Source organism: Artemia sp. Qi Xiang Cuo, chromosome 4, assembly GCF_049724085.1.
Source record: "Artemia sp. Qi Xiang Cuo chromosome 4, ASM4972408v1, whole genome shotgun sequence".
Taxonomy (NCBI): domain Eukaryota; kingdom Metazoa; phylum Arthropoda; class Branchiopoda; order Anostraca; family Artemiidae; genus Artemia; species Artemia sp. Qi Xiang Cuo.
The window spans coordinates 63,470,906-63,485,388 of NC_142797.1; the positions used below are offsets into that span (position 1 = coordinate 63,470,906).

Below are 14,483 nucleotides of genomic sequence, written 5' to 3' on the forward strand. Positions count from 1 at the left end.
AAGGTGCTCATTCAATTGGAAATTAAGATTGGTAGTGCTATTTTTAATCGTCGGTAGTGATTGCTGGGACCCTAGCCCCCCCCCCCTCACGCCCACAATTCCCCCAAACACATTAACTCAAAATTTTGAGAAAACCATTTTATTCTACATTATACATATCTAGATAAAAATATGTTTGAGAAGGACAATCCCCCACAACCCTCAGGGCAAGGGTTTTAATTTATGCCCTGGGGGCATATAAGGTTTTTTATAGAAGGCGGTGTCGTAGAAACTTCAAAAAAGGCTCATTCGATTGGAAATTTTGAGGGTTAGTGCCCTCCTTAATAGTCGAAATTGATTTGAGGGTAGCTAACTCCCCTTTCACGCCCGCCTTTTCCCCAAACACATCCAATCAAAATTTTAAGACAGCCATTTTATTAACGTAGTTTTAAGTTCTGGAATTTAGGTTTTTGAGGATTGCAACTTCCCCAAAGTCCTTAGGGCAAGGGTAATTTAAGGACTTGCTAAATCCTTCGTACTATTTCTTTTTGAAGGATGATCGTATAATCTTTAGAGGGGGCTCGTTTGATTGGAAATTGAAAGTTCTTGTTCACTTTTTAAGAGTCAAAAGAGATTGAAGGGCAACTAGCCCCTCTCCCTCCTACACACCCTCAATGGATCAGATAAAAACTTTGAGATTGACATTTTGTTAAAATAGTTCAAAGTTCTGATAACAAAAACTCCAGTGTCGACACAGCCCCCCAGGGCCCAGGGGTAGGCGTTGTAAGTTATGCCCTGGGGCATAGCTTATTAAGGGGGGTTTATAACTTATGGGAAGGGGTTTTGTACGGGAAGAACACATAGGAAATCTGTTATAATTATCCAATTATAAGGTTAAAATACATACTCTGTGATAGATGCAAAATTGCTTTGGCACACAAATTCCTATTAAGGTCAATTCCAAACAGCCGTGATCCCTTTTTGTCAGCAACTGGAATGGTCTAAACTCCCTTATTGGAGCTATTTTTCCAATAAATTCATTGTTGTCAATCGCTTTCCACAAGTTATGCAAGCTGTCTATTGTTATATATAAGGTTTTTATCAAAGAGGTAATCGTATAGACTTTGATAAAAGCCTCATTCGATTTAAATTGAAAATGCTAGATCCGTTTTTTAAAATCAAGAATAATCGGACAGTAAGCACCCTCCCCCCTATGCCAAAAAAAACTTGAAACTTTTTGCAATCAAAAACGAACAAAAATTAATTAGAAAAAAAACTTTCCGAAAAATAAGTTTTTCAAAGAAATGTAAAGGCCATTTTAAACTTAAGCTCAGTAGATACAAATACCTGTTAAAATTCAAACTCAAAACGACCAGAAATTACTATTAAAGAATAAATGAAACCCAAAACGAACAGCAATTAAATAAACAATCATAGCAAAAAAAAAAGAACATAAAACAAGTAATAATATAAATGAATAAATAAATCTTAAAGCGAGTAATGCTTGGATTGAATATGAAAATCTAGCTTAAAACGAAAACAAATATTTTGCTATTAAAGTATAAATGAAACTTAAAACGAACAGAAATTAAATAAACAATCAATGTGAACGCGCCAATGACGCAGTAGGTTTTAGGCTTCTGCAGTGAGACGATACCCAAACTCTTGTTTGTAGTTATTTTTATTCGATTCAAACTTGATTTGCATTTTCAATTTAAGTTTCACTCGTTTTAAGATTTATTTATTCATTTACATTAATATATATTGTATGTTTTGTTCGCATTGATTGTTTATTTAATATCTGTTCGTTTTAAGTTTCATTTATACTTTAATAGCAAAATATTTGTTTTCGTTTTAAAGCTTAATTTAAAGCTTAATTTCGTTTTAAACCTAAGCAACATTAAAGCTTAAAACGAAAAAAAATTATTCCGTATATGAAAGGGGCTGTCCCCTCCTCAACGCCTCGCTCTATACGCTAAAGTTTTTTATTGTTTTAAAAAATAAAGCTGTGAAACAGAGTAAAACTTTAGCGTAAAGAGCGAGGCACGAGGCGTTGAGGAAGAGACAGCCCTTTTCATATACAGAATAATTTCTGTTCGTTAAAATTTTTAATGTCGCTCCTTACTTTCAGTTAAAAAAAATTGTTTTTTTTTTAAATTTAATTTCTGAACGTTTCTGAATTAATGCAGGTTTTGATTTTGGCTCACCGTACATGAATAATTAAAACAACAATTTGCATATTAATTTTACTTTTTTTGGCTAAATGCCTTTCTCGAAAGTTGTTTAATTTTATTTACGAACATTTTTATTAGTATTAAATATACGTAATTTACGAATTAACTTGCGTAACGAATGTCTATATTCGTATATTAGGGGGGTGGTCACCCTCCTAGTCAATACCTTGCTCTTTACGCTAAAGTTCGAATTTTTTTTCCAATTCTTTAAGAATGACCCCTTAATCAAAAAGGCCGTTAATTAGAATAAATAGCTCTTATGAAAGTACTAAAAAACTTTAGCGTATAGAGCGAGGCGTTGAGGAGGGGACAGCCCCTTTCATATACGGAATAATTTCTGTTCATTTTAAGTTTTAATTGCGCTCCTTACTGTCAGTTAAAAAAACTTGTTTTTTTTTTCTTTTAATTTATTAAATGTTGTATCAGTATTAGTCGACGATTGAGCGGGAGTGCATTTCATTCTTGCAAGAGTAGCGTGCTGCTGCTTCAACGACGGATTACTAAAATATTTATGTTCTTAGGCAACCGAGACGCAAATCCTTTTGACAAAGTAAGTATAATGAGGCCAGAGTACTTGAGCAGGGGAGAGAGGTCTTCAAACTCTTAACCGCTTCCACTCCATCTCGAGACTTTCGCGATTTTTCTATGATTTCATTGTATTCCCCACGTTATTCACACACTTTTGGGTTTTTTAAGCCCCCCCCCCCCCTACAAAAAAAGCCCCCCTTCAACTTCTGGCGTCACTCCTGAATAAAACTTAAGTGTATCAATTTTTAGAGTATTTTTTCTTACCTCAAATTTAATTATTCAGACAATAATGAATATTTAATCCAAGAAATAAGTCATTTTGATGAAGTAAGTGTAATGAGGTTCGCAGTGGCGTAATTTTGTCAATATCCAGGGCGAGGCAAAGCTGGAGCCAATTTTCCCAAATCAAGTAAAAATGACCGTGAAAACTGAAAAACGATCCATGTAGTACCATAAAGGCAAGAATATACTTAACAAAACTAACCCGTTCCTGTGGATGCTTGAATTATGTAGGCTTATCTTAGTTTTGACAAGATTTTTGAAGAAACTAAATTTCAGCTGGAGGGGCCAAACTGGGGTCTCGGGGCGCATTCTCCTCTCCCCTCCCCCATAGCCAATTACACCCTTGGAGGCTAGAGCACTTGTACAGGGGAGGGGGCATTTTTAACTTTTGGCCACTCCCCTTTGATCTCGAGACTTGCGATTTCGGTAGTCATGAAGTTGGCAACTATTTTTCTTTTTGTTTATCTGTGATTGGTCTTTTCCATATCATTTCAAGTGCCACTTTTAATAAGTTAATACTAGATGTGGCTTATTTTACTTGAGGGGCATTTTATTTTACTTGAGTGGCAGTGTAGATTTTGCTCGAGTGGCAAATATTCTTCAATTTTTTTTTTCTTAGATTATTTTTATGTCTATTTACCCAGTTCTTATTTTAGGGAGTTTACAATAAGAGAATCAAGTAGAATGATTTAACAACATTGAACAATTTACGTCAGTCACTCGGCATCCCAATCTATAGAACTCGCTATATTACACCTACTATTTCTGATTACAAAACATTAGCCTAATAAATAAGATTCATGGTTACACAATTAAGGAGCGACTAAAGCTGCAAACGAACAAAAACTGCCACTGGGGATGACAATATTCCTTTCTATTGTAGATTTTTTTCAGTATTTGAATTTCGGCACTCTGGCAAAAAAGGTCAGCGATTAAAGGATGAATTGAAAATAGATTATTTTTGGCTACACAAAGCAAATCTTCAGGTGGGACTTTGCGAATTGGCGAGTTCTTTTAATTAATTGTCACATTCTTAGGAATCTCTGCCAGAATAAAGAGACCAAATGGAACCGGGACTTAGTTTTTAGTTTCGTCTTCCTTCAAAGTCTGCATCCAATTGAGTTTAAAAAAAAAACATTAAAAAGCAAGCTTCCTTTATGTAACTAGAGGCTAACTAAAGTCCCTCAGCGCTTAAATTCGAAACATTATCCACAGAATATATAATGTTTATCACGCAGTGGCTGTATAAAAACTTTTTTTTTCGTTTGACTCTCTCCATCCCAGAAATGAGTGCAATCGCACGGAACTTGTGACCGGGAGCAGGGGGTTCATTGTGTACGGGTCTTTTACCCGTACACAATTTTTTTTTATTAAATAAAATTTTAAAATCAAATTAAATTAAAAAATAAAAACATTTTTTGTCCCTTGGACCCATCTTAGGTCTATTCATCCCCGAAAACTCCAGTTTTCGTAAGTTTTTCTTTATTTCCCAATCTGGAAGTTTTTGGTAGTAGGCTACCACAATTTCGTCCGTGTTGCCATGTTCAGCCAAAAAAATAAATAAGCAAAACTAATTTGTTAATTTTTACAATGCTTCAAAATTCAAACATTATTCATATATTGATTCCTAAAGACTACTACACGTTCAAAGGACAGTTGCGTCTTCTTAAGCTGTTTGGCGCCGCTTGTTTCTAGCTTATTTCTTGCTGATTTTGTCTACCTTTCTTTTTTAAATTTGACACTACTTCCAAAAACTAAATGCAAATAGGTCTTTAGAATTAATAGTTGAATTCTCGGTTTGTCCTAAACCTATTTTAAATGCGTGTGTGTTTGTGTAACTTTTTACTTAATCAATTCAAAAATTAGATTTAAATTTCACTGTCCGTGGTACTCGAACACCAGCTAAGCGCAAAGGCTTATTGAACACCGGCTTCAAATTTTGTGTGCTCGTTTCAGGAATACACAGAAGAAATTGAGCGCCTGAGACGTGATCTTGTGGCAACCCGAGAAAAAAACGGTGTTCATCTCAGCTATGAAAGTTACACTGAGCTTGTAAGCTCGAAAGACGTTACTGAAAAAGAACTGACCGAAAAACTGGGAAAAATAAAAGCACTAGAAGAGGAAAAAGAGAAAATGGGGGTAAGTCTAATCTATTATTTGCTTTATTTTTAAACCTGTGAAGTAATATCACAATCATGGCTTTATTGTCATTTTGGAAACATATCTCAGGGAACTGTAAAATATTTTAAGAAAAATAATTTTAGGAAAAAGAATATTAAATAGATTCAGAATGTACATTTGAACCAGTATAAGAACTAAATTGTATAAGAACTATACCTTGGCTAGTGAAAGAGCATTTGTATGAAGGAAACTTTTCCAGTTTTACTTTTTTCTTAATCCCCGAGCCCTTTCTCTCTCTTTCCCTTTTCCCTCTCTCCCTCTTTCCCTCCCCTCAGTTTCTCTTTTGCGTGTGGGAGGAAACGTCCTGGACTTAAGACCTGTTTTATTTGGCGCTGTACGTCAACGTGGAATGTTCTTCCTGAGGAGAGGGAGACTGTTCAATCAAAGCTACGTTGGGGTTTTTTCAAACAGCTACTCTTTGAAGTAAAGGTTCCATAGAGATTAAAGTAGCTAAAGGGCTAAAGGTAAATGGGGTTTCACTCGACGTGTTTGGTGCTGATCACCCTGAATAGATGATCAACTAACAAGACCTTTGATGACTTGTCTTGAAATTAATATAGAAATGATGGAGGATCAGAGGAATAATATGAAAGAGGAGTACTGGAAATTTGGTAGCGACTTCAAGGTGAGAGAGTGACGGGGGGGGGGGGGGTATCAATAAAAACAGTTTCCACTGTTTTGAATAAAAAACAGTTATTTGATAAAGTATGGTTACCTACGTTCATTGTCTACAATAATAATAAAAGCATGAATGTATTTTCAGCTCAGAGAAAACAACATATGCTAAGATATAGAAGGTCTTACCATAGCTGTGGTGCCTGAAAATTCTTTAAACTTCCAAAGAATTTAAACGCAATCCTCTTACTTTCATTGAATCAGCTAGTTTGGGAAAGCATTAGAAGTCCCCCTCCTATTCTTGAAAACCAGAAGTACACACAGAGTGCAATATTCGAGAGAATGACACTTTCTTGGGACAAAGGGTATTTTAACGTTTCGCGCCTTCCCTGAAAAAGTATGCAGGTTAGCCCCCTCCCGCAGTGATTTTTTTTGGGTGGGGGGGGGGGGTACATACGGGAACCTTTGAACGTCAAGATAAGCAAAACACGAACTTATTACTTTAGAATTTATGTTACTCAATCATATTTCATTGTTTCATGTTCATGTTTTCATTTCCATTCTTTCATTACAGTGGCGGCTCTGGCCTCTCTTACACATGAGGAAATATCTTGTTCAGTGCCCCACCCCTGTATCCCAGAAAATTTTCGGACCAAATTTTAAAAAAATTTTCGTTTACTAACAAAATCATTTTCAATTCATTAACTAATTAGTAATTTTTTTTTCAATCAATCAATCAATTTATTTAATCAATAAATTTACGATAAAAAACATTTCAACATAGTCTTCCCCATAAGGCTCTGAGGCTAGGAAAAAAAAATGGGAGAAACAAAAATGAAACATGAAATCAAATAATTTTCAAATCCATGTGTAATAGCAGCTAATCATGTACAGCTGAAGGTACTAATGTATTCACCAATGAACAATTCTCGTCATTTATAATTATCTTGTTTTTCTCGCTTCTACTTTCGTCACATCAAAGATAATTTGGTTTTAAAGACTTAGACTATTTAAGTTATGGACGTGAGGAAACACGTCCATAACACACGTCCTCGTCTCCTGATGAAAGTATCTGTTACATTAAATGTTAGAACTTGACATGAATACTCATTTTCTGAAATATTCCATTTACATTTTCTGGAATTTTTGGTGTTTTCTTTTAGCTGTTATGACAGGTATTTGAAGTACCCTCCGCTGTCATGGGTGATTGAAGAAATAATAAAACTTATGGCCGAGTTACGTTACAGTCGTTCCTGTTGATAAATCAAGATTATGCCCGACTATTCTGCCAATATTTTATCCGTTATCCCACATGTAATTTAGTGAATTGGGCTAACATATTTATTACCTGAATAGTATACCTGAATAGTATACAGATTTATTACCTGAATAGAACCAGATAGTATAGAAATTAAATTGCAACACACGAACAGGTAATGATGGTAATGTAGATGCACACCTAAATAACAGATTTTTCATCCTTCCAACCCCCTTGGACACCTTTGCAGATGGCATGGAAGGAAAAGCACAAAAACACATTTTTAGTTTTTGTGTCACGAATCACGTCATTTTTTGTTTTTATGTTTTTGGATGTGGGACAAACCGGTCCTGATTAAGGCTTTCCAAAACAATATCTGAGCTTTCCAGTTTTTTTTTCGCCTCTGTAGCAGAACCGTAAAGTCAAGGAAGGGCGTATCATTCACAGGTTTTGCCGTATCTTTATCAACAGTTACGACTATGGTATGTCTCGGGGATTAAACTCTTGCAACCCAAATTCAGTCGAGTTAAGGTTAAAAATAAGAAGAATATATAAAATGTCAGCTTTTTTTTTTTTTTTTTTTATAACAAACTTAAGGCTCGATCTTGAAGAAATTAAATTAAAAAAAAACAAGTTTTTTTTAAATGAAAGTAAGGAGCAACATTAAAACTCAAAACGAACAGTAATTATTCCGTTGATGAAGGGTTGTCCCCTCCTCAATACCTTGGTCTTTACGCTAAAGCTGTTAGCAATTTTAAAAAACATTCCTATTATAACTAAACGGCCCCTGTGTTTCAGTAGCCGTTCTTTAAAAATTGGGACAAACAGTCAAACTTTAGTGTTAAGAGCAAGGTATTACGGAGGGGGCGACTCTTCATATACGGATTAATTTCTATTCGTTTTGAGTCTTAATGTCACTCCTTACTTTCAGTTAAAAAGTTTTTTTTATTTATTTAATTTCTGTTCGTTTTTCAAATAATACAGGTAAATCTGGCTTAGCCTCCATGAAACATACCCCCCTCGCGGGAAACTTCCGTAAAAATTTCATCCAACGTAAAGTACACCCCCCCCCCCCCGTCAAGTTCCCTCCAGATAGTTCCATCCTCGCTGAAAATTCCCCCTCCCCGTAAAACTTCTTCCGGACGATTCATCCTGAAAAATTATCCTTAGCATACTTTCACATGAAAAAGACTTTAATCTCTAATTATTTTCATGATCACTCCGGAAATGCTTCCGTAGAGTCTTTCCGGAAATCAAAACACGCAGAAAATAGCCCCCGGATAATTCCCCTGGATTATCCGGGATCTCCACATGCAAAATTGAGTTGGCAAAGATAATGTAAGACAATTAATAAGAATTTCGTATAGGAATTCTATTAAATCCCCCCAGTTTAAAATTTTCCTTGGAAAATTCACCCATCTCCCGGAAATTTCCCTCCCCAAGGAAGGGAAGATTCTCCAAATAGAAATCCACTCCAAGCACAAAAGTCCCCCCCCCTGAAAAATTTCTGTCTACTTCCCAATTATAAATGCTATACGTAAACAACGGGCAAATTTAATAAATTACAGGCCTCTCTCCATGGACTGTTGTGGGTCATTCTACCTCTAAAGATATAGTTATTTGATCTTTCAACTATACTGAACAAAATGGCTATCTCAAAATTTTTACCAGATAACTTCGGGAAATAAATGGGCGTGGGAGGGGGTCCAGCTGCCCTCCAATCTTTTTGTCACTTAAAAAGGGAACTATAACTTTTAATTTCCGTTCGAATGTGTTCTCTCCTGATCTTCTAGGACTATTTATCAATACGATCACCCCTGGAAAACAACAGCGACAACTAAAGACGCATCCGTGGTCTGTCTTCTGACAAAAATAGTAAATTTTCACATTTGTGTATATAGGAGCTTGAAACGTCTACAGTAGCATTCTAGGGTACGCTGAATCTGATGGTATAATTTTCATCAAGACTCCTTGAATTTCAGGGGGTGTTTCCCCCCTTTTTAAAAAATCAGGCACATTTTCTAAGGCTCGTAACATTTGATGGGTAACACTAAACTTGATGAATCTTATATATGTTTGTAATTATCATAATAAGCTGATTCTTTTGATGTGTCTATTGATACCAAATTCCGTTTTTTAGAGTTTTGGTTACTATTGAGCCGAGTCGTTCCTTACTTACAGTTCGTTGCCACGAACTGTTTGATAAATGAGAAATAACTTCTTCCTTAATAATTTATGTAAAATAATTCCAGTTTTTATGTTTTGGATTAAAAAAAGGATAGAATTTTTTTTTTTCATTTAGTCTTTTAATGTATAATCGAAAAAATTTAGAGTTTTCTAAAAATCCGTCGCGTTAGCGGTTTTTCCTCTTTTTTGAGCGCTTGAAATGAGAAAATAATTGAAAAATGGTTAAACAAAGACTATGGTCGGATGGAAAAATTTTATTAAAGTTTAAGTTTATTGTACAAAACTGAACAGTACTGCTTAACCAGTACAGACTGTTAAAATCTATGCATAAAGAAATTCAGATCCCTCGAATTTCGCCAAAATAAAATTAAAGGAAATACAATGTAAAAAGTGTGAGTGTTGGGAAGATTCTGAGTATAATTTTTGAATTACATATAAAATTTTTTATTAAGATTAACATTTTTATTTCTTGTAGCTAAAAAGTTTTCAATTCTGTTTTTCTTGTGTTAAGACTAAATAAAAAAAATTGCTTGGTGGAAAGGTTGAATATTAAAATAAAAAAAAAAGCAAAATGGTTACAGAAGGATTTTTCGGGGGGGGGGAGACTGAAAATGCATCAAAATTCGTTTAGTTTCATTTTTGTTACGTTTTTACGAATCGGACTTTGTTGTTTTTTTTTGGGGGGGGGGGACTCACACCCCTAACCTCCTCCCTTGGATATCGCCTTGGTGCCTATTGGTCATATTATTTATTTTTTTCACGATTTAAGGGAGTATAATATTAGTATTTATATATATATATATATATATATATATATATATATATATATATATATATATATATATGTATATATATGTATATATATATTCGGCTTTAGGCAGAAACTAAAAAATATTTCATGATTTATACGTTCAACATCGCTTTCGAAAAATGAAATAAGTCACCAGGGATTGTTTTATAATCCTTCGTTAAACTGTATAATATTGTCATCATTCTTTTATATCATCATACCATAATATTGTCATCATATTTTCGTCAGCTATCAACATTCTTCTTCACAATCTAGCTGTTATTGTTTGAAATTGGCAATTATTCTTTTGCTTTGAAATTAAGCCTAATTGTAAACAAGACTTTTTAGTATATCAATCATCAATAATTAAGGTGTACTTTGTTATTTAACTTGTGGGATGAATTTGTGGATGTAATCAGGGTAGGAATACCTAGTATGGTCAAATTGAGCTTGAAGCATAGCAGATATTTCGGCAGCCTGTAACATAATTAATAGAAATTGAACATTCCCCGTTGAGATGTAGCGGTCTTTTTATTCTTTCTCTTCTGTTAGTCTCGAAGTATGGGGCATGAGTTATAGAACGTTGGTGGGCCCAAACGCTAGGATCTCACCTAAAACACTTATAGAAGGTTTTTTTTTGTGTATTTTTTCAGTAAATTTTAATACTAAATATTTTTAATGTTTTTTTTATAGCTTATAAGAAATAAAATATTAAAATAATCTGATAATTGCACGGATTTTTTTTTTAAATAGCTCAATGACAGGAACTAGACTTCAAGGATTCCGTCTTTCATAGCAACGTGAGCTTGGTCACATAAGGGCTGCAGATAGAATAGCCCCGTAAGCAGGGTGAATATCCAGCACCTGGTCCCTGAATTTATTTATTTTTTGTATGATTGCCATTTCATTCGAATGTCTGATATTTTCACTGTTTTCTCCTCTTCCCTGACATGGATTACAGTGGGTGTGCTTACAATGTTATACTATTAAACTGTGTACCGCCTGGCAGGAACAGCAATGAAAAATATAACATAATATTTATTATAACACAATATTTATTTTAGCATAAGCCTAGAATTGGGGCTGTTGAGAAGGAAACATGTTAAGAAAACGATTCTTACTTCATAATATGCAGAAAAATTTTAGCGTACGCATTTTGGCAGCAATTCCTTATACTTTAACCCCCTCCCCCCAATGTGCAAATATATAGCCGAAATTATATACTTCCCATAGTTTTTTTTTCGTTTCTTGATTTCGCCACCGTTGATTCAATTTGCGGGTACATGGGTCGAAACAAGACTGACGCTTGACAAAATGCGTGGAAAATATATAATTTGGGCTATATATTTGTACAACAGAGGGGTGTGGGTGGGGGGAGGGAGGGGGCTGGGGATAAAGTATAGTGGAATTGCAGCTAAAATAGGTTAATTATAACTTTTCTGCTTATTATGATGTAAGAATTCTTTTCTTAATATGTTACTTTCTCAGCATTCCCAGTTCTAAGCTTATACCTTAATTTGTATTTATTATTATTATTTAATTAGCTAATTGCTATCTAAAGCAAAACAGAAAAGCTTTGGAAACCACTTTTGGGCTGCTCTTTGTAACACTTTCTTATCCTAAAGGAACTAATGGGAAATCCAATCGTTTTCTCTACCTTTTGGCCATGACTTTTATTCTGATCAAAAATAGTTCATCAGAAATTATAAAGTAACCTTAGACAAGGTTCGTTTGCATTTTTTGTGGAGCTAAATCCTTATTTGCATGAAAAAATTTAACGTTGGCAGAATTTAGGCCACTTCCATCCATGTATTTTTCTCATTAATTTGCTAAAAACATATAGATTTGCTGAAATATTAAAAAAAAATAAACAACTAAAAACAGTTTGTGCGAATTTAGCAGTGATGTTAGCTGATTTATTAGGCTGAAATTGAACATAAATTTCTCTATTCTAATTTGAAGTCTAAAAACACATTTTTCAACTTTCTAATGAATAAAATGCCAGCGCGGTATTAGTATTTTGTATGAATTATTTGATATTTTTTTTTGTATTTGATAAGTGTTAAGTAAATAATTTCTTAGACCACACTGCTTTTCCATTTACAAATAATTAAACAAGAAAAACGGGTTTTAATTTCTACACAGCAGTGAATACAAGCACATAATTAAACAAAAATACTCTGAATATTTGGGCTCAACATCCGGGAGCCTTTCTCAACGGAAAAAAGATGAAACAAAAAAAGTTCTTTTTTAAAAAACCTTAACTTACATCAACATAAAAACATACTAAACAAACAAAAGAAAAAATATAAATAAATAGGAAAACTAAACTCACATATTAAATAAACAATTCCATTCACTGGCGTATAAAAAAAATCAAATGTTTATATTGATTGAAACATGCCTTCTCACAGTATATAAATGGAAATCTATCAAAAAATGAAAATATATTTATACTTAAACTAAAACAATAAAGGTCAGCTAACCCCGGCCCATAAACCCTAATTATATCTCACAAGTTCATCACCCAATGTTTGAATTATAAATTGAACTGATTCGTTTGCTTGCAAGCTTAGCTACAGTTCGTTTACCTTTCCCAGCATTTAACCCAGTTTGACCTTTGTCCGCAAGGTCATCTTTTGTATCAGAACTATTATTAAAATCAGTACTGGTTGAAAATTTTACCTGCTTTTTAATTAAACTGTTATAAATCGAATGTATCTTAAACTTCCCTTCATCTCTATTGATACAAATAACCCTATATAGTAGCTTTTTTATTTCTATAATTTTCATGAAGCTTTGTAAAAGCCCTACAGACGTAAGTGCTATTTTGGTTTGATCAAATAAAATAATATGACGAGGAAAATTATAAAGATGTTCTACAACAGCTGACTCAAAGGTTTCTGGTGTCTTGTTTTGTTTTAGAGCGCAATCTATGGCATTTTTGTGTTAGTGTAGCCTATTTTCTAAAATCTGTTGTGTTCTTCCCACATAAAATTTACCACAAGAGCATGGAATTTTATATGCTTCTTTTACAAATTTCTCGGTACCTTGTTTATCCCTTTATTTAACAAAGAGCTTATAGTTTGTCCTGATTTAAATGCTGTATTTATATTATGTTTTTTTAATTCTCTTCCTAATTTTTGTGACAATATTGGGATAAAAGGTAAAGTTATGTAATTTGTTTCTTGATTTGACCCATCTTCTTCTAATATTTTTGGTTCCGTTAACTTTTTTTTTCCTTTTTTCAATTATTCGAGAAATCATATTTTCCAGAGGTCCTTACCTACTAGAATATCCTTAATAAAAATTAGTTCATTGCTTATGTATTCTGGTGATGCTAATTTTAATACCCTATCAACTAAAGAAATAACTGAATTGTATGTTAAAAGATTAAGAAAAGATTTAGAAGACCTTAAAACAAATGGAAGTATCACACCCCAGATGTATTACAAGTTCTTTCCAAGGGGATCAGTTAGCCCAAGAATATATGGTTTGCCAAAAATACATAAAAACAGGTATTCCTTTAAGACCTATTGTTTCAACAACCAATTCACCAACAGTAAAAATCGAGAAATGGGCAGCAATGACACTTAAACCTTTATTATATCTCCAAGATTCGTGTGTAAAAAACTCGGAATTTTTAAAAGATAAACTTATAAGTGTAGAAATATCAGAAGAATCTAGATTGTTCCGTTTTGATATAAAATCCATGTATACGTATATTCCTTTTGATAAATCGTTTAGTATTTTATCCAAAAAACTTGAGGAACTTAAAAATGAGATAGAAGGATTATCTTCGGGAATTGAACTGGAAACTATATTAAATTTAGTCAAAATAACTTGTAGGTATACTAATTACTTCACGTTTAGAGATAATTTTTACCATCAAATAAGGGGATTGGCAATGGGAGGGCCTTTAAGTCCGTTGTTAGCAAATATTTATGTAGAGTATGTAGAAAATTTAGCTATAGAAACAAATTTTTTAAAACCTAAATTTTGGGGCAGATATATGGATGATATTTTAGTTATTTGGAATTATGGGGAATCACAAATTGAAGGTTTTTTGGAACATTTAAATAATCTGGGAGAACTAATTTTTACAATTGAAAAGGAAACAGAGAATAAGTTACCGTTTCTAGATATTTTGATCCATAGAAATAATAACGAACTAGCGTTTTCAATTTACCGTAAACCGACTAATAACAACCGTTACTTGTCTTTCGCATCAAATCATCCGATCCAGGTAAAAAGGGGTGTGATTATTTCTTTAGACGCATGAATAGTTCGTGTAACATTAATGGCTGACTTTTCTATCCGCAACCGTGCGAAAATTTCTATCCAGAAAATTTAATCATGTGATATGCTCTTGGAAGGGCAATCTCCCAATATGGAATATCTTGGCAAAAATATTAGAAATACGCATACT

The 14,483-nt window shown here is 33.6% G+C and overlaps 1 protein-coding gene across 2 annotated transcripts in view; it reads left to right on the forward strand.

The window, feature by feature from the left end:
* Positions 1–14,483, forward strand: part of Klp61F (Kinesin-like protein at 61F) — a 206,626-nt gene that overhangs the window by 93,426 nt on the left and 98,717 nt on the right. For both annotated transcript variants that reach the window (XM_089088482.1, XM_089088483.1), the window contains exon 8: positions 4,980–5,162. In XM_089088482.1, coding sequence (XP_088944608.1) covers positions 4,980–5,162 — 183 coding nt within the window. The remainder of the gene's footprint in view (positions 1–4,979; positions 5,163–14,483) is intronic.